Here is a 21,830-nt window from a genome sequence, read left to right as displayed (position 1 = left end):
TTTATACATAATCAGAAATACAGAGTTTGTGATAAAATAGGCTTTCCCTTCTTAGAAGCAAAATTTGGCTCTAAAAATTTTAGCTGATTCCAGTTGGAAAGTGCGGCTGTCAAGAATGGTTGTATGTGATTTCATTAAAAAACAATTTCATTGAATACCATTACTGAGAACCCATTTTATCTAAACCGTTTAATGGAAATGTGCACTATGAATGGAATTTACCATTTCATAGAAACCAATTTATAGAATGTGTTTTTTGCATGATTATTTTATAGGGTGTAAATGCAGTGGTTTCAGGTCTTACTTTCAGAGACATTTTTGTTGGAGATATTTAGTGTTTTTCTTGGACACCTCACTTTGGATTAAAATATTTTACATTGCCTAACAATTGCTGTGGATGCTTTTAATTCACTGACCACTCACAAAAGCTAAGCACCACCAAACCCTGGCCACCACCCCCTAAAAGCCATTCATCCTTGCCACCTAAAAGCCCTCACAATGCCTAAACACCGCCCATCAATGTCCCTAAACAACACCTATACCTGAGCCCTAATATCCCTTCATCACACCTAAACTACACCCATCCTTGAACCCCAAAAGTCCTTTCCACCCTTAAACACCACCAATCTCTCAAGTCTAAAAACCCTGCACTTACCCCTGAACTCCACCCATTCCTGAACCCTAAAAACCCTTTATATGCTTAAAATCCACTGATCCTAGATCTCTCAAAATTCTCACACCCCTAAACAACTCCTGTGCCAGATCCCTAAAACCCTTACTGCCCCCAAACACACCCATTCTGGACCCCTAACCAGCTCATCACCCTTAAACTCCATTCATCCCAATCCCTAAAAGTCCTTTCTACCATTAATCTCCATGCATCTCTAAACACTAAAAAAGCCTTACCACCATAAACTCCACCCTTTCCTGAAATCTAAACCTCTTTCTACCCATAAACGTCAGCCATCCCTGAGCCCTAACACCCATCACCACCCCCTAAACTCCATCCATTCCTGAACTCTAAAAACCCTTTACCATCCCTAAATGCTACCCGTTACTGAACCTTTAAAACCCTTTACCAGATCTAAACTCCACCCATCCATGAACTCTAATAAATCCTCAATACCTCAATGCCTCTACACTCACTCATTCATTAACTCAAACAACTCCTCACCACCTCTAAACTCCATTCATCTGTGAATCCTTAAAACTCTCACCACACCTAAATTCCACCCATTCCTGATCGCTAAAACACCAATCACTCCTATAGTGCACCAATCCCTGAACCCTACATAGACCTTTCTACACCTGAATATCACCTATCCCAGCCCCTAAAACACCCATCCCTGAATCTAAAAACTACCCTTATTCTACACCCAATGTTAATGTACTTTGGGTTTTTCCTTAACATGATCTTTCCTTTAATTTTCGTTTTGTTTGTATTTCCTTAAAATTACCCTTCCTTAAAACAGTTTTTCTAGGATTTATTTTCTTCTAATGAGGTTCTCAGTTGTTTTTTTCTTTAATTCACATACATCAGTCAGGAACAGACTGTTGATTAAATAAAAGGCACCTGTAGGATAATAAGTGTTTGAAATGATGTACTACTGATGTGATATGTGTTTTTCTGTTGCAGTATTGTGCCCTGCAGGAGAGTTCTCACGCTCTGGATTAATGCCTTGTTACCCATGCCCTAGAGACTACTATCAGCCAGACGGTGGGAAGTCATATTGTCTGGCATGCCCATTTTATGGTACAACTACAGTCATTGGTGCCAGGTCCATTGCAGAGTGTTCAAGTAAGTTATATTTCTGTGTCTATCATCCCTCTAAATTGTCACTTGATTCATTATGAGGTGCACTGCATTTGTTTGTTCGACATTTGGTTTATTTCCAATACATTCTCATTGCTGGATTCTATCCTACAATTCTTCACCTGCTTTCGACCTCTTAATTGAGCAGCTGCAGAATCCTTCTCTGATGCGCAAAGGTACTTTTTGGGCTACCCCTAAAAATGTATTGCCACTTCTAGCACCAAACTCAATTTTGTGAAAAACGGTGGAAGATCTTTTTCTGCTAGCACCCAGTTACTGAAAGCCGTCTCTATCTTTTTGCATCTTTTATCTCAACTCTTTCATTTGTAGTTTTGACATTTGTAGGACTAAATTATTGAGTTTCTATTTCAAGTATTGGATATGGGGTAGTATGTAGCATAACACTTTATATGTTCTTCCCTCACAAAAGGATATGTCAATTGATGTGCATCATGCCAGAGTTAATATTGATACAAATATAAAGCATGGATCCTGTTTTATGATAAGTTGATGCTTAGGGACAGATGTAGGAAGAAAGGAAATTGCGACTTGCAATTTGCGAGTCCGTGTCACTCGCAAATTGCAACTCGCAATTTGCCATGCAGAAAGGTGTCTCAGACACCTTCTGCGACTCGCAATGGGGTCGCAAAGACCCACCTCATTAATATTAATGAGGTGGGTCGCAGTTTGCGACCCCATTGCGAGTCTGGGCACTCACGGGGATGGTGGCCTGGTGGAGACAGCAGACCTCCATGTCCGTGACTGCTTTTGAAATAAAGCAGTTTTTTTTTTCTATCTGCAGCCCGTTTTCCTTAAAGGAAAACGAGCTGCACTTAGAAAAAAAAAAACGAAACCTTTTGTTTCGTTTTTTTTCAGAGCAGGCAGTGGTCCATAGGACCACTACCTGCTCTGACATTTTTTTTTTTTTTAATCATTCACAAAGGGGAAGGGGTCCCATGGGGACCCCTTCCCGTTTGCGAATGAGTTACCATCCACTTCAAGTGGATGGTAACTGTGAGTTCATTTGCGACCGGGTCGCAAATGAACTTGCATCGCGTTGCGAGTCGCAAATAGGAAGGGGACACCCCTTCCTATTTGCGAGTCGGAAACGCATTTTGCGAGTCAGTTCTGACTCGCAAAATGCATTTCTGCATCGCGTAGAGGCTTTTGCGCCTCGCAAACGGCGTTTTTCGCTGTTTGCGAGGCGCAAAACCCTTGCTACATCTGGCCCTTAGTGATCTTTGACTACATGTATTCTAGTGATCTTGTAGCATAAATAATCTTTCAAGAAAGGACAGAAAGCATATTCTGTTTATTCTACCCAAAACATGAACAAGCCCACAAGAAATACGCTTGTGAATGTAAAATTAGAAAGAATGCATACAATCCAGCTTAACAGTCCACCTAAAATGATGAAGACTTGACATGGATTCTGCTTTTGATATCTTTCTCAAGAAGAAGAAAAAAATGGCCTAATATTTAAATTCAAGCAGGTCTTTCTCTTCTATATTTATTGGCAGACTTGACAGTGCAGATGTCACCAGAGAATTTTGTGAATATTACTAGGAGAGGAGCTTTGGCTCTACCTACTTGTTGGGAGCGTGGTGTACCTGTTTTGATTGGGCAGAAGTTGTGCCCTTCCACAACTGTGATATTTTGTTTTATTTATCCAGCTGCTTGAGCTTCAACATTTAGAGGCACACACATGCCATTCCAATGCTATTAAAGTGTCTTAGATAGTTAGCTAATCTCCCAGGCAACAGCACCGATGGGAGGAGGGCAGTCAATCCACATGGATTTTTGGGTCTGGCTTGATAGTGCTTGTCCAAGCCAGGCCTATTGGCATTGCCAGTGCTTGTTTTATTTTATTCTGCACCTTGTGCTTTTTCCTTTCCTCATTGCAGCTTATGTTGGTGTGTGTATGTCTGTGTACACATTTATGGATGTACACATGGTGTAACATTTATGAATTGGAAAACAAAGACCGGAAAGTCTTTGAAAGATAACTGTAATAGCTGCTCTAAGATACAGTACCTGTATATAACGTTTTACAGTTCTGAACATCTAAACCCCCCAAAAAAACATTTCTTGCTGAGATGGCAATCGACTATAAAGAGAAGTAATGATGTGCTTCATCAATTAATGCAGTAGCCTCTTAGAAAAGTATGAAGCAGTCTTGGCATTTGTTAATAATGTTTGCACTTGTCCTCTGTTGAACTTTAGGCTAAAGCTTATATGCTGGTAAAATAATTTGATGTAATGAAGTACGAACCCTTGACCTAATAATAATAATGATTGTGGTTTCCAGTTGCCACCCGTACAAGTATTTTATGTCTTTCTACTTTGTTGGTCCTCATACCCATTTGTCTCTCAACGAATCTGTCTGAAATTTATGTCACTTTGTTTGCCTGTTTTAGGGCCTTTTTTGTGTTTGGGGGAAGGGTACTCTGTCACAAACATGACAGATATCTCATCTGACTTATTAAAAGTGCCATAGCACTTAATGCACTTGTAATGAGGTGAACTGGGAATCCGTCACATTTTTGATGGGCTACCCTCTCTGCTAATCTCTAAATTAGGCTCCATGCAATTTTCTCTTTGCCACTTTTCTCCTTCCCTCAATCACCCTCTCATCCTTTCCTTCTCACTCTACCTCTTTATCTTTCACTCACATTTTCTATCACTTAATGAGATTTCTTGCTCTCTTTTGCTCCTTTTTTCATACTTTGGCTCTCTCCATCCACTCTTTTATGTTAATCTCCTTCCTCACCCCTGCAATTATAATATTTCTCATTTGTCCTTTTGTAATTACATGCATTTTATTTCTGTCTTACTCTTACTTCCATTTCCCTCCTTACACATTTTCCATTTCACTCTGACTTTCCTTCTCTGCTCTTTATATCTTCTAACAGACTCCTTTATTTACATACAATTAACTCTACTCCTCTGTCCTCCCCATCCTTTTACTCACTTATTCCTGTTTGAAATGGCCCTTTTTGCAGGGTTATCCCCAAACGTTTTGCACTGTACCACTGCTGACCAGTGCTAAAGTGCAAGTACTCACTGTGTAAATTGTGATTATGATTGGTTATCCATGATTGGCATATTTGATTTACAAGTAAGTCCCTAGTATAGTGCACCATGTGTGCCCAGGGCCTGTAAATCAAATGCTACTAGTGGGCCTGCAGCACGGATTGTGCCACCCACAAGAGTAGCCCTGTAAACATGTCTCAGACCTGCATCTGTAGTGTCTGTGTGGGCATTTTAGAACTGCCAGTTCGACCTGGCAAGTGCACCCACTTGCCAGGCAAAAACCTTCCCTTTTACCACATATATGTCACCCTTAAGGTAGGCCCAAGGCAGCCTCATGGGCAGGGTGCAGTGTATTTAGAAGGTAGGACATGTACTGACATGTTTTACATGTTGTGACAGTGAAAGACTGCCAAATTCATTTTTCGCTATTTCAAGGTCTATCTATCCCATAGGGTAACATGGGGATTGCCTTGAAATATCTTTTAAGAGCAGTTTCCCATTGGGAGCAGATAAGGAAGTGGAGTTTGGGGTTTCTGAACTCACAATTTAAAAATACATCTTTTGGTAAAGTTGGTTTTTAGATTGTCTGTTTGAAAATGCCACTTTTAGAAATTGGGCATTTTCTTGCTTAACCATTCTGTGCCTCTGCTTGGCTGCTGAATCCACATCTGGGCAGACTGACAGTTGAGCCGTTTGTGAATTCACTCTAGACAGTGACACAAAGGAAGCTGACGTGTGCCCTTCATATTCTGATGAGTCTTCCTGGGTTAAAGCGGAGGGGGGGAGCTGACATCTGCACTTGAAAGGGCTGCGTCTGACCTCACAGAATACAATCTTGAACTCCCTAGAGTGTGGCTGGGGCAGGGCAAGGAAGAGGCAGGGTCTTGTGCACTACAAAGACTTTCCTTTGAAGTTTGCCTACTTCAAAGGTAGAGATGAGTATAAGTATTGGACTGCTAACCCCACAACTTCAGAACACTTCTGGATCTAGAGGAGACCCTACCAGGGAGAAGATGCTTGAGGAGGACCTGCCACTCTGCCTGTTGCTTTGCTGTGCTGCCCTGCTGCTGCTTCTGCCATGGGAGGGAAAGGACTGCACTTTGCCTTCTACATCCTGTTTGAGAAGTTTCTCCAAGGGCTTGGACTGAGCTTGCCTCCTGTTGTGAAGTCTCAGGGACACCAAATACTTCATTTGCCAGTGATTGGACTCTCCTGCTAAGAGCACTGACTTGCTAAGTGGTGCCAAATCCAGTCTCTGGGCCCTTAGAAGTGGAAGCTGGAAACCTGAGTGAAAATACAAGCACCGGAGCCATTGCGGCAGAAAAAATGGATGCAGCGCCTGTACCACAGCCAAAAGTCAATGCAGCGCCTACCTTGCTGCTGCAGAAATCAACAAATTGCCAGCTCAGTGCGGATTCAGTGTTGCAGTGCATCTAGATTGTTTAGACATCGTCCCTGAACATCAAATCTTCAACATCACAGCATCGACCTGAAGCTGCCTGCCCATAAATCTATGCATCCCTTCTGTTTGAGGAACGAATCAATGCATCGCTTGCCCGGTGGGGAAGGAATCAGCACATCGCTTACTTTTCTGACGCACCCTTGTGGCTTTATTTTTTTACATGTATCAGGTACTTTGTGATAAAACAAGGCATTCATTGACTCTTATGGATTAAGACTCTTTTTACATTAAAATTTGATATCTTTACTTGTGTATGTTGGATTTTTGTAGTTTTGGTCTTGTTTGGTTTAGATAAATATAGGTTATTTTCTGAAACTGGTGTTGAGTCTTTTTGTGAAGTTTTCACTGTGTTACTCTATGTGTTTGTGTAAATACTTTACACATTGCCTCTGAGGTAAGCCTGACTACTTGTGCCAAGCTACCAAGGAAGTGAGCAGGGGTTATCTGAGCTGTGTATCTCAATTACCCTGACCAGAGTGATAGTCCCTATGTGGACTGGGTGTAAACGGACTATCAACTAGAGACCCCATTGCTAATAATTTCCATTTCACTTTTCAAGGAAGGACTATTACCTAGTAACCAAAGCCAGGGGTCACTACGGGTCCCACTGTGACCCCTTTAGCTTCTCCTATGTGGCCTGTGGCACTGTCTTTGTGACCTCTGGCATCAGAGGTGGCAAAATCAATGCCAAGAACACAGGGATGACTGCATTCTTTATTTTCTTCCCATTTTACATTATACTAATAGTGAATAATATATTATTCAGTTTTAGGATCATAAAAATGGAGCACAGTTAAGAACATTGGTGGCAGCTGGATTATGTAAAATGTTTTAATTAAGTTGTGTGTGTGCTTGTGGGCGAAAGCGTGTTTAAGAGAGAGAGAGATTGTGTGTACGTGTGAGCAAATGTGTCTGTATGTGTAAGCATGTATGTGTGAGTGAAAGTGAGTGAAAGTCAGTGACAGGTAGAGAGGGATATTGTGTGATATTGAGGCCAAGATTTACTATTCTTTGATGTGATGCAGAGAGAAAAATTGGAGAGAGAAAAATCCTCCATATCTACTTTGATATCGCACATTGTTTCTCTCCCCGTGTGGTGCACTTTTGGCAGCCATGCGCTAATTCACACACCATTGTGCCATAGTGCAAGAGTGCCTGTGTTCACTGAAATTTAGTTTTTTTTACTGCAAGGGTCCCTTTCAATACAAAAGCTACGCTTTACAGCTTTATCCACTTGTTATGTGTGTTGTACAATGCAGCATACATGCAAAGTGGAGAGCAATGAAAACTGAAAACATTTCTCCCTCTTACTCCTGCTTCTGGAGGCCTAAGATTTTGGGGCTAATACTTGTCTCCCAATGTTTGTAGATAGGGATGTGCATCAAAACCCATGTTTGATTTCATAGGTATGCCCAAAAGCCAACCATGGAATGCCTCTTTGATTTAAAATAACTCAAAGCAGCGCATAGCATGCCTTTGTGTTACTTTGGGATATTATCCAATGCAAATCCTGAGTTGCGTTGCATAGAAAAACCCACAATGTTTGCAACTCAAAGTGAGGCAAATGTACTCAAGGTTTAGTAAATCTGAGCCTGAATGTCAGTAAGTATGAGTGGAATGAGAATGAGTGAGATTTAGAGTCAATGCAAGTGAGTGAGCGGGAACAAATAAGAATGCGTGTAAGGGGATGTAGAAGAGTGTGAATGAGAATGAATGAGTGAGTGTAAGTGAGAGTACGATTGTGAGTTAATGTGAGTGTTGGCGAGAATGTGGTGTGATGCTCTGAGTTTCATATTGGCCCTTGCATCTGAAGATAATTATTATCTTATTGAGATTCCCAGGGGAAAATACTGACACTGGTATATGTGCAGCAATTCTTAACATGACCGACACGTAAGCCAAAATACTGTCATTGGCACTCTGGAATTTATTTTTGGAATGAAGGGTACCAATAGTAGGTTACTTGTGCTGGGATATTCTATGTAATTCACTGCCTAAAGGTGGAGAACATGGTACATATAAGGGTGCCAATCATGACAAACTGCAGGTGTTGACATACTGAGGTAATTTTTCGACATAAGGGTCATCTATGGTATATGGACAGCTTAAATTACAAAATCCTGGCACTGGCATATTTAATGTAAATTATGATATAAGGGGGCACCTATGGAATTTGGGGGCTTCCTTGACAAAATACTGGCACTGGCACAATAGATGTAATTTTTGACATATAGGGGGAACCCATATCACTTTTTTTTTTATATGGAGTCAGCCCCTGGGGAATGTCAGGTTTTATTTACTTCATGAAACGATTTGAATATTTAACAAGTGCCCTTGCAGTGCCTATTGCATTCTTGCAAATGTATGTGAAAATTCACAATTCCACCCCTTTCTTTTCAAACTTTTCTTAGGGGAGAAACACCCTTACTTGCCTTGTTTGCTTACTACAATTCAGGGTATGATTTATGATCAGAACGCTCAAAAATCAAGTCAGCACCATAGTATTGGTGGTATCTAAAATAGACATTTGTTTGTGTTATGCTGTTATACTAATCATTCAGTTATCATGGTACTTCACAGATGCCAATTGTTGTGATGATAGGGGCATGTGAGATGTCTTCCTGTACAAAATACTAGTCATTGGTCATATTATATCTCCTCATGTGTTGCCATTAAAGTCAAAAGGAATTTGATGTCACATCTGCTGCCTGTAGCACTTAAGTGAATTGATGCCCTTGACCAATGTCCCACACAAAATAGAAAATTCCACCTTCACATAACTGCACTTTGATCATCATACCTGAACACTGTAAACTGAATAAAAAGGATGTTCTACCATCTCAGTCACTAAAAGGAAAACACCCAGGAGGCGATTCATAGCGAACACTGGTGAACATACAGAAGGAAAGGATTAAGAGCAGAAACTACACATAATGGCAACAGCTTTGTGTACCTTTCACAAGTCAGCACTACACATTGTCCTAAGATGTGTTCCAGGGCTGCAGCTGGAACTGTACTGGGAAATGTTTAGAGTCTCCTTTGTATACATACCATGTAAGTATTCTACAACAACCCCTCCATGAGCACTGCTAAGGCCAACATGAACAAATCCTACACCAAAGCGCCTACACACTGTGTGCAATGTTACAGGTGGGGCTTGCTGAGTTGCAGATCAACTGGAACGATTGATCAATGGAATGGCAACTATTTGTTTCCTTACTAGTATGTGCCTATGATGAGTGGACCAGTTCTCAGCTTCATGCACTACGGCCTAGGTTCTAAACACTGCTGATGCTCTGTGTCATGTATTTTCTTCTACAGTGACTACTTTTGCACTGTCTAGCAACACTTAGAGGGCGATTTTACTAATTATTGAATTTTCAGACTCATGCAGTTCTATCCGGCGCAGTTGCAGATTATTCTATTGTGGCTCATATCGCTCTGATAGGACTCATTGACCACACTAAACTGCACAGAGCCCCCTTCTTAGATGTGCTATCAGAACAAATCTTTACCTTTATGTGACAACGTTTCTCTTCTGGCATGCTTGCCACTGTCACTTTCTAAGGCCTGTTCTGATTTGTCTGCCAGCATCTTCTCTAGGTACAGAGGTTTATACAGATGAGATCATACAGGTGAAATTATAGTGCTACATTCTTACTTTAGGTCATTTGTTTTACAGAATCTTATAATACACTGCTGCATTTGAACATATGTACATTAGAGGTCTCTCTGTAGTTAGTGAGATTGGAAAAATAAATGTCTTGGGGATGGGGCATAAGACATGATACCTTGAAATATGAAGTAATATTGCCTTTTTGCAGGTCCATAAGGATTTCATGTTTTGACAAGTTTACATTACTTTAAGATCTTAAATTCTGGTTTAGAAAGTTTCAGCTTCTGGCAATGGGTTGACAACCAAGTCAAGAATCTGTCTTTGCCTGTTATCTATTAATTTCCGTTTCCTTTTGGGGTATATTGTGGACAATAGCCCCCGAATTATTATTCAGGGCACTTTCCCTGTTTGCTCTTCAGTCCACCCTAAACCTGGCATGCCCAGAGCAGACCAGGATAGTGAGCCTGATTACAAAGCAAAATGCTCTCTTCACAGGTCAGTGTTAACAGCACATTAGTGCAAGTCAAGCCAGCCACTTAAAACCACCAGTTTGTCTTTCACTGCAGGTGGAGACCTGCTCTCATGTTCAAGAGGGAGCAGGGATACTCTCAATGGTGGCTGCAGTATTTGACTGCACTCCCCTGTATGAGCATAGATGGGGTGTGGTCCCTGGGACACCCATAACTTCTACGTAAGGGTGTCCTTAGTCTACGCCCTGTGCCATCTTCTATGTGGCACACGGTTGGACCTGGCCCTCTCTGCATGTTCACCCCAAACTTTTTTCCTTCACTTCTTTCCTATGTTAAACCTGTTTTTGTTGTTTTTTAGGACTCTGTGCACTTTACCACTGCTGATCATTGCCAAAGTGCTTGTGCTCTCTCCCTAAGACATAGTAGAATTGGCCTACACTAGTTTTGTACATCTGATGTACTTGTAAGCTCCTACATATATCCAGGGCCTGTAAACTGAATGCTGCCAGTGAGCCTGCAGCACTCATTGTATCACCCACTAAAGTAGCATTTTAAAACACATCTCAGGCATGCTACTGCAGCCTACATTGCAGTTTTAAACTGCAGTGTCCACCTGACAAAATGTACCTTTTGCAAGGCCTAACATTCCCTTATAATACTTATTAATCACACCTAAGGTACGTCCTAAAAGCTCACATGACAGGGTGCACTGTATTTAAAAAGTGGAACAAATGTTTAGGTTTTACATGTCTAACAGTGAAAAGCTCATACAGTTGTTTTTCACTGTTGCAAAGCCTATCTTTTTAAGTGAGTAACAATGGAGTACCTTATTACATTTAATAAGTGATACTTTGGATTTTGAGCAGGTACGGACATGCTGTTCAAATTCAAATGAATGAAATCTGGAGTCCTTTTTAATGGTGAAGTCAGATTTTAAGTCACAGTTCTGAAAATGGTTTCTTGTCTGAACCATTTGTGCCTTCTGTCATTGCCCTAGGTCGCATGACTGTGAATAGCTCTGCTGTTGGGGTTTGTGTCTTCCTACCAGAGAGTGTCACAAAGAAGAATAGGATGGCTGGGAGAGAAACTCTGCCTTGTCCCACTTAGAATTCAAAGGGCTGCTTCCAGCACACAAAAAAGACCCTTACACCAGCTCATTGTCACCACAGACAGTTTGGATCCTTGACAGGGGAAGGAAGAACTTTACAGAACCAAATGAGAAGGTAGGACTGGATGTTACCCCATACACAACGGCTGGCTCCAGGTATAAATTTTGAACCTTCTGAGGCACTAGTCAGAGTACTCATGGACCTGTGGGCATTACGGAAGAAGGACTGTCTTGCTGCTGAGGGTCGCCTTGCTCTCTGAGAAGGAAGACTGGACTTGCTTACCTTTATCCCTGGCTAATCTGAGTGACTCCAAGGATCAGTTGGTTGACCTTGAGTCTGAACTACACAGATACACTAAGCTCCTGAGGCCTCCCTGCAACTGCCTAGCTAAATGCTACAACTGTACCTGCCTGGACCTTCAACTTGACATGACTGAACCCTGTTGGCCTCTGCTGGACCCCCAAGAGGTTCCTCTGGACCCTTGGCTGACATCAGTTTGAGCTCCTCCTCAGAAAGAAAGATGAAATCCTGAGGTTTTGGTCTCTTCACAACCACAAATGTACCCCCTTGAGCAGAGATTCTGCTGTCCACAATGGCAGCCAACTCAAAGCTCCGGTGAGCTTGACTATTCGCACTACAGTGACCACCAGTGACAACTGGCAATACAAGCTCTGCATTCTATGCTACTGCTATGCCACTCCAAGTGCCTGCAAACGTGAAACTGCAACAACGACAATCCGTTCTGCTGAGCAGGTCTTCGTGCTACACAGACAAAAGCCCATGTGCCTATCCTGCTCTTCGCGCATCCACGACTATCTGCAATGCTTTCAATGCTCTTTGTTGCCCCCGTGCATGTGAGCCAAATTTCTTCATGCTGGACCTTGAGAAGGTAACTTCTTCAGCAGGACTAGTGTGGTCCCTGTATCAGGCCCCTGCTCGGTCAGCCTAAACATGTAACTTTCCCCAGACTAGCTTGCCCAGATGACCCCAAGTGTCGCTTTGTGCTTTTAGGCACTATACTTACCCAAAAACGTAAAATTGCAAACTTATGGTTCTATTGATTGGATTTTTGTTGTTCTGGTATCATTTTATGTATTAAAATTGACTCTATTTTTCTAAATTGGTTTGTGGATTTTCCTTGTGTTGCATTTTCACTTTATTACGGTTTGTGACCTGCATAAATATTTTACACTTTGCCTCTAAGTTAAGTCTGACTTTTTATGCCAAGCCACTGAAGGGTTAAGCACGGGTTAATTTAGTGACTTTTGTGGTTCACCCCGACAAGGATTATGGTTATTGCCTGATAGGGGTTTCGTCACTCCCACACCCAATAACCCAATTTCTTACACATACAATCAGTGTGCTTCTTGATGGCTAAGTTATCCCTGCACCTGTGTTTGTCATATGCATGAGTGCCATGTTCCAATGGAAATAAGGGAATGCTTGCTTGTGATCTGCTCAACCGTAAGATGTTCACTGGTGCATTATTAACGCAGAAGGAGTTGCCCAAGGGTCTGCATTCCCTTGTGTGATTGCTTAGTGACCTGTGGGTGCAGAAAGTGGGTTCAAGACCTATTGCCCCCTCAGGGTACTTTGTATATATAATAAAGCCCCTGGGTTGGAATACCAAGTATAGCTTAATAAACTAAAATGTGCTTGAAACCAGAAGCAAAGTGGTAAGTACTTGGCAGACACATTTTAACTGAGGGGTTCATGAAAGTACGCAATGTGTGCTGTTAACTGTGATGAAAGGAAAGGATAAGCCAATTTACCAGCTCGGCTCGGCCCTAGCCTAATGCTTGGGCTTCGTAGACATTTGCACAACTATGGCAGCACCTTAAGGGGAAACTAATTGCATATTAGCACCAATTTCTGTCTCGATTAATCTGTGATTGTGCAATTTTATTGCTATTCAAACTATGAAGTATTCGAGGTGAATGAATGAAAGCACTGCCAACTCACATTGAAGGTTGTTGAAGGGGCAGAGATGCAGACATATATAATTTAATTGTTTTTAGACTTACTGAACTCAAAATTGCTTTGCCAAATGGTGCCACACTCACCACCAGAGTTAGTGCAAAAAAGCTCCTAGCAGCGATTTGCTGCATGACATGCACTGTTGTGGTTAGGCTTCATTTTAATATCTTCAAAACAACATGCCCCGAATCAGGATTCCTTCCTGTTCTTTGGTGTGTAAAACACAAACAGCATTTAAACGCATGCCTTTAGTATTACATGTATTTTGTGCCGTTATAAAACATGGGACAAACTTGGGCTCTGTACAGCACCGGCCTGCTCTGATATTTTACCTCTGCCATCTCTTTCAGGTTTTGGCTCCAGTTTCTCAGCAGCAGAGGAAAGTGTAATTATTCCGACCGTTGCATCAAAACGCAAAGACAAGAAGCAGTACAAAGTCAGCAGCCAGGCAAGAGTACAGTTTTCTCATATTTTCGCACATTGCAGTGCAAACCACTGAGGAAAGCATACAGATAAGAATCGTGTTCTTGTATTTGAGGAAGCTGCTTTTCTAAACAGATTGAAATGGGTAGCGTTGTGACCAGTTAACCCAAAAAATCTTTTGTAGTCCTTTTTACATCGCATGTACTGCCACTTGTAAAGGCTAGATGATACGGTTATCCTGGTAAGTGGTCCGAAAACAAGCTAATTTATTGCACGAGATATTACCCTTTTCCTCACAAATAAAGAAAAAAGTCGGACGAAAAATAATGTGAACTAAAAGAGCAGACCCTATATACAACTTAATTTTAATAGTTGCAGTAGACTGTATATATGGTATTATATGTTTTTTTCTCGCAGGTATGTTGTGAGTATTATTCTATTTACAGTCACCTTTGAGTGAAGGTAGGGATCTTAACTCACAAAAAGTGAAGTCACTAATGCGTCATGGAAAAGTTGTTTCCACTGTTTAATCAATATTAACGTGCAACCATTGATACAGTAAGCAGTGTTCACTCAAATTGATATGCACTATGGTAGTAACATGGAATTTGTCCTTTGAACTGTATTAATGATGGCCATTTATTTGTACAGTTGCTCCAAATAATTAGTTTTATAGGTTAACATTTATTTCCCTGGCATGGCGTAATCGAAGATATACTGCAAAACTGAAGTACACATCTTGTACAGTGGTATGAGTAGCATTCTAAAATGTGCAAAATGATGGTCCTAGCTGAGCCAATGTGAATAGATAAAAATCTTAATTGATAGTTTGCATGACTAGCTTGCATGACTCGTGCTGTGAAAGAGCAGAAAAGGATTTTATGTGTAGTCAGACATTACCATCCTGACCTAGGAATGGATGTCCATGGGATTCCATTGGTGTGCTTGGATAGTTACAGTATTGCTTCATTTTTAAACATGCTTCAGATATGGCTTTAGGAGATGGAGGCAAAGCTGGACATTTAAGAATTACTATAAGGCTTCCCAAATCTTCCAACTGTCAACCCCATGGCCTGCACGTACATTGTGTTGCTGGACTTACATTGTGTTGAGTATTAATATAGGATTGCTTCAAATTGATTCACTATCTGGGACTGACACAGAAGCATTTCAGTGTTGAGAAGGCACAGCTCTCCATTTGTGCTTATCTATGGTTATGTTTGAGGAATTATATGTAAATGGAAGCCCATCACTCACTAACTTCATTGTATTCTCCATTAGGGCTCTACCATTATCCACTAAAGTCAATCAAGAATTAATTTCACTGAACTCACTTGCACAACTTTCAGATTCCTTCCACTATATAGTTTGCACCACCCCTTCCCGCAAAAAGACAGTGCTTTTAAATTGCAAAGTAAGAAATATATTTGCAGGATTGCACTCTTGAGTGTGGAGCAGGTGTGAATTTGCCTACTGGTTGTTTGCAATTACAAGCGTTTTGGGCCTGGGTTATACTTCAGAGGACGTTTTTCACTCCGTCAGGGGGACAGAGTAAAATACTTTGTCTCTCTGGTGTATAACTGCCTTCTGAATTTAGAGCTGTCCCTGGCCTTGTGCACAAACCCAACCATCGACCAGAACCATTGTCATAGCTGTTGCTGCCAATGAATTAAAAGTTTGATGTACGACCCTGTCATACATGAAAGATGCCCGTCAAACATTTTAACACGTTTTTGTTCCTTCAAAATCCAAAATCCAAAGTGGGGTTTTAATTTTGAAAAAACTAATGACCCCCACACCATGGTAGATTTCTCCCATGGTGTGGGTGTCATTTAAATTATTATTGTCCATTACTGCCATATTTTTCTCTGCGATAATGGAGAGTGTAAACTAACTATTCAACCAGTTGTGACAGAAAACTCTCTCCACCAAACTCTAAATCAGTCCCTTTGTCTGCACAGCCTGTCTACAATTCTCACTCTATTATATGTGTTATTTAGATTCCTTGCGACCTCATTTGAAAATTTACTATCACATTATATCTTTTCCCAAAAGTGGCCAATTATATATTTTTTACTCTTTGTGTAGACTATTTATTGTTTTCTACGTTAGAAATAAAATATTCTGTTGTTCACATATTAATTGACTAAGATATATAAATTAGCCATTTGCTTTCTTGGCAGGTTTTTCATGACTGTTTTCAAAACCCCTGTCACAATGGTGGAACTTGCAAAGAAGTTGGAACTGGATATATTTGCTTGTGCATAACTGGATACACAGGTACTAGACATAAACAGGTGTTAGAATGGGAAATAAGTCCTATAAGTAACAAAGTTTGAAAGTGCACAGTTCAGGTAGGCACAGAACTACTACTGGATCCTAGTTGGCCATTATGCATCAGTAAAAAATATGTTTGTATAACGATCAACAGTATGTCTTGTAACCCTTAGGAGGACCTCTTTGAGTTGATCATTGAGAAGTTTACTCGATCCAAAGCACTCCTCTATGTGGTGTACCACAACGACCCTCTCTTCTTTCAACATCTATGTCGAATGACTTCCTTATCTTTTTATAAATATCAAAGTGTGGTTTGACACATTTGTCATGGGTGGACAACTCAACCATGCTGAACAAAGTTTTACTTTTGAACATAAGGCATGCGGAAATAGTTACCAGCAGTTCACTGCAGTAATGAAAATGAACACACCATACATTTATGAGATTAAAACTATCAAACCTGAGGCTTTACAATGTGTTGATCAGACTAAGGCTAGCATTGCCATTACTCCTGTGTTTTGTTACCATCTCAATTATGGTGTAACCGTACCTAACCAAGATTAAAATGAAAATGCTAGGCAGTAAATGTGAGAGGATTCTATGCTTATATTTGCTGATAAATCCAAACCAGAGAGAGTAGTCATCATCTCATGCTCCTACTTCCCAACACCCAACTAATTTTGAAAGACAATGGCAGTGACAGAACAGCAAATGGAAACATATCCATCTCTTATTTTATTTATCACATTTATTCAAAGTGGTTAACATAGAAAATGTGATTTACAATTGTTACTACCCAATCTAAATTGGTACAAATGTTATCAACGTTTGGCAGCCGAATTGAACTTCACATGATAAATATCAACGACGATTATACAGAGAACGCAAGAGGAAGTGTTCAACTCAGTGAGCCAACCTCATGTTCAACTTTCATGTGAATATGAACTTCACCTTGGGTATTCCTAACAGGTTAGGTCTAGGGTAGGGTTGGGCGGCATTTTAATTCCATGAGCAAAATTCACAAATGTGAAATTTCCTTACCTTTTAAATTAAACATAATTGTTGGGCACGAGGGACTGGTTTGAGCAGAAAATTACTCTTTTTAGAGAGACATTTCTATTTAAATCAGTGTCCGGTTGATGTCTCACATGACATTTTTGTGAAAAGAATTGCCTCACATGAAATTTCCACTCACATACTGACAAATCTGGTTTTACAAATTGCTCCTAACATTTTACAAAAACAAAGATGTAATTTTGCTTAATTTCTTAACTTGAATCCTAGAAACCTTGGTTCTAATTGGCACTTGTGCAAATGATCTAAAGATCTTATGATTCTGGGCATCTCAATCCATCTTTATTTGCTTTAAATTGTGAATGCATATAAATTCATTATGTGTGCTGCGTAAATTTGTGTGGTGTCAAGTAAATCTATGCAAAGTAGTGCCTAGCATCTGGAATTGTCCCTACTACTTTGTCCCACCTCTATTCATGTCTCATAATTTCACCCTGACCCAACACTCCATATTTTTGTAGGTACAGTTTGTCATGTTTGAAATGCTCCACCTGACACAGGTAATATTCTCTTTGCAAGCACCTGAAGGCTAGTTTTCCGTATACAAAGCACCTACAAAAAATAAAACTGAAGACAAGACTGTAGAAAAGCACAATTTTAACTTACCAAACAGTAGTGGGTGCAATTAAATGTACAAATGTGTGCCCAATATCTCCCCCCTGTACCGGTTACCTGTGTTAGTGATGGTTGAAACAAATGCTGCCAATATAAACCACAATATACAGGGGCTAGTTTTAGGGAAACACTTTCCTTCTAGAACACCAGAAGGAGAGTGTAAAACTTGTAAGCAGCAATATAAAGATTCTTAAAATCAACTACATTTCAAGACACACACTGGCAAACCCATTTGGTCAGACCTGTAATATGCATGTGCAGAGCTATTATCCTTGTAAATGAGGGTTGACAGGAGCAATAGTAAAGAGCTAAGAAAAAGACAAAAAGTTGCAAAGTGGGAAAACTAAAACGGGCTGGTAATCAGAAGAGCCCATGGTTGAAAGGAGCACGAAGAGAGAGCACGGAAATACGTTTAATGAAAGTAAAAAGACAAAGTAGTGGCAGGTGTTGGGGTCTATGTGCCACATGCTTAGGTGGAGTACTAAAAGCTACATAAAAAAAGGATTCCTCCTCTTCAGCAGTGGAAGGATACAGCTGATCCAATCACAAACCATGAAAAAGATGAAATACTAACACAAAAATATGTAGAAAAGACATCCAATAAGGACACTCAACTGAGATAAATATACAAGCCGCTCGATCATGAGCAAAGGGCTGACCTAAAACCCACTGTAATGCCCAGATTTATGAAATTTTTGTGCAGGGCAGCACAGCAAGTCATCTTGCTGTGCTGCCCTATCTAAAAAGGAAAGGGTAGGAATGTTCTGTATCTACTTTATTTTTTTATTTGTTATTGAGTCCTCATATGTAACAAAAGACAGACAAGAGACCGCAGCGTGCCCCAGCCTTGATCATGGCTCTAGTGCTCCAGTGTCACTAAAAGAACGAACAGCCCCCATCAGCCTTGGGGGAAGGGGCAGCACTAGGCCGCTCCCATCCTCCTAGATGTTCGGTCTCAAGACTTAATCAGTGGACTCTTACCAGAATCAGATCTCAGGAGTCAAAACGGGTGGAGTCTAATTAATTCACAGTATCCTGGAAAATATGGTTTTATAGAAAGCCAAAAAGGGTTCCCACATCCTAAGGCACCTATCTGAACCGTTATTTCAATCTAAATCAGAGCTTCTCTTCGCTGCCAACAGCCAGTCTCCATGAGTGGGGGGGGGAGCTAGAGATCCACTTAATGCACATTTCCGCCGGGCTATCAAAACCAAATAAAACAAGCATTTACAAGGCAACAGGTCTCGCGTTTGCTCATTTTAGAGCTGATCGCGTTGTAAACTCCTAACCCGACTTTTCACCTATCGTGCAAAAGTGCATTTATGTACACAACCCGAAAAAGTGAAATTAACTATGTAAAGTGCTCGACTTCTGCCAAGTGAGATCGCGCTTGTAAATTAGAGAAAAAGAAGTCCACGAGCCCGATGGAAAACAGCGAGCCTCGCATGTTTTCTGTACTTGGTCGCTGCGCTTGAGGAGGGCTAGCCACCGGAAAAGGATTGACGTATGCTTGCCTTTGACTAATGAAAGCAAGCAGATTTTATTAGGCAAGCCCACGAACCAATAAAAAACACTGACGTGAAGTTGACAGGGCTCCGAGCCCTTTTCTAAATACAAAAGCGTCTCGCTGCGATACGCATGCGCGAGCGCATGCAACGCAGGCTCGACCCTAAAAAGAGATGTCTCAGAGGTCTCTCCAATCTATTGGGTAAACTCCTCTCAGCAAACTCATATAGCCCAAATACAACCATTGGTAGTGTTATCTCATTACGCCTATTTATAATAGACAGGATCGAGTTGCCCACTGGTTCCCAAAAAGTATGTATCCCTCTACACTGCCACCAAAGATGGATATCATCAGCTCCATCTAAGTCACACTTCGGGCAGTTGCTCTTTCCTTGGATAGCCATTTTAGTAAACCTTTTGGGGGTCCAGTATGCCCGGTATACAGTGAACAGGTGGTTCCGCTGCAAGGAGGCAGGTTTAACCACAGACCAAAGAATCTTCATAGAGGCCCGCCAGTAATAAAGAAGGTCTAGGGCAGGAAAAACGAGATCCCATCCCTCTGTAGAGGGGGGAGAAGATGCATCTTCAGCTTGTATGAGTACGCAGTACCACTTTGAAACCTCTTTTTTTGGGCACTGTGGGTCAGTGATTTCCCTCTCCCAAGTCGTGGAGCACCCGGCCTCCGGTTCCCCATGCACCCAGGCTTTAATCTGCACATATTTAAATCTGGACAATTTAGCATTAGTTGCTTCGGATAGAGATTCCCAAGAACTAACAGAGCCCGAACTAGCTAGCTGTCGCCACTGCATGATTCCTTCCTCTATCAGTGGCTTAGCTAATACATCCTGGAGACATACAGGGGTACCGGGAGAGTTCCAACTTGGGGCCAGTTCACTGTAATACGGAATGCCCAGTCTCGTTCTTATTGCATACCAGATGCTGCAAGCATTATAAAGAACTTTTAGCCTAACTTTTTTGTAGTATTTGGGGTGACCAAATTTATAAAGATACTGTGTATGCTGGTCCCGGAAACACGCTGTCAGTGCCTTAAGTCGAGGGGCTAAATTTTCCTTAGAGAGGAGTGATCTGATATTTTTCAACTGAAATGCCCAATAGTAAAGCTGGAAATCCGGAAGTGCAATTCCCCCATCTAGCTTTTTCTTCCTCAATTTTTTCCAGGCTATTCTGTGGTTTTTATATGACCAGATAAAACAAACTAATTCACCCTGCAGTTTCCTTAGCCATTCAGTTTTAAAAGATAGTGGAATAGCATTAAAGATAAATGAAAATTTTGGCAGTACCACCATTTTTATTAGATTTGTTCTGCCCAATATAGAAAGACGTAAATGTGACCATTGGGTGAGTAGCTTCATAGTTTCCCTAAGGCACTGCACAAAGTTCACTTGGACCATCTCTGCCAGGTTCTTGAACACTTTAACCCCTAAATATTGAATTTTGTCTCTCTCTAATGGGTTATCTCGTGGGCCGTTCCAAGGCATTAGTTCAGATTTATCTATATTAACTAAATATTCAGAGATCCCTCCAAAACTAGTGATAATTTCCCAAAGAACCGTGAGAGCACATTGGGGGTTCAGTGCATATATCAGGAGGTCATCCGCATTGAGGGCTTCCTTCAGGGCCCAATCATGATACTGAAAAGGTATAATTCTCTGATCTGCCCTGAGTCTCCTAGCCAGCGGTTCAATATAAAGATTAAAGAGAAGAGGAGAGAGAGGACAGCCCTGTCAAGTATCCCGTTCAATCTTAAACTGTGGGGATAGGATATCATTAACCAGAACCCGAACAGAGGGAACCTTATAGATAGTTTTAATTACGTTAAGAAAGTTATCTCCCAAATTGCTGCAGTCCATAATTGTTAATATAGTTAGAGGCATATTCATAGTGGTTGCCAAATCGACTGCAGCAACTAAGTCATGGGTCAGGACTCCTAAATATTGATTCCTCATGAATCCTTTCTGATTGATATGCACTAGGTCGCCAATTACCTTATCCAGCCTCCTATCCAGTATTTGGGCGAAAATGTTATGGTTGTTGTTAAGCAATGAAATGGGTCTATAAGACTTGCATATATCTATGGAATATGGTGCCTTCCTTTCTCTTCCAACTACGCTGGTGCCATTTTGATTGCGTAGCACTAATGCAGGCACTTTTGCACCAGGGTGTCTGCATTGTCATCAGGATTGTTTTTGTGCAGGAAGGAGATCCTTTCTGTACAGAAACAATCCATAGAGGTGCAAATGCAGCACACATAGAGGAGGAAAACCGAGGAGAAATGAAGATATTGCTACTCAGTAAACATCTGCTGGGGAGATGAAAGGTTTGGGCGCATCCCAGGGTTTACAGGCTTTAGTAAATCTGGGAATGAATCAAAATCTATGTGCGTTGTGTGGGAAAACCCACTGCAACACCCATGGAATGCCTCCCTGGAGCAGAG

The 21,830-nt window shown here is 41.1% G+C and overlaps 1 protein-coding gene across 2 annotated transcripts in view; it reads left to right on the top strand.

Moving 5' to 3' along the window:
* SVEP1 (sushi, von Willebrand factor type A, EGF and pentraxin domain containing 1) overlaps window positions 1-21,830 on the top strand; it is an 881,565-nt gene that overhangs the window by 456,495 nt on the left and 403,240 nt on the right. For both annotated transcript variants that reach the window (XM_069240886.1, XM_069240895.1), the window contains exons 19-21: window positions 1,637-1,798; window positions 13,831-13,928; window positions 16,087-16,183. In XM_069240886.1, the coding sequence (XP_069096987.1) occupies window positions 1,637-1,798; window positions 13,831-13,928; window positions 16,087-16,183 (357 nt within the window). The remainder of the gene's footprint in view (window positions 1-1,636; window positions 1,799-13,830; window positions 13,929-16,086; window positions 16,184-21,830) is intronic.

This window comes from Pleurodeles waltl, chromosome 1_2 (genome assembly GCF_031143425.1).
Source record: "Pleurodeles waltl isolate 20211129_DDA chromosome 1_2, aPleWal1.hap1.20221129, whole genome shotgun sequence".
Classification (NCBI taxonomy): Eukaryota; Metazoa; Chordata; class Amphibia; order Caudata; family Salamandridae; genus Pleurodeles; species Pleurodeles waltl.
This window is presented reverse-complemented; position numbering and strand designations above follow the sequence as displayed.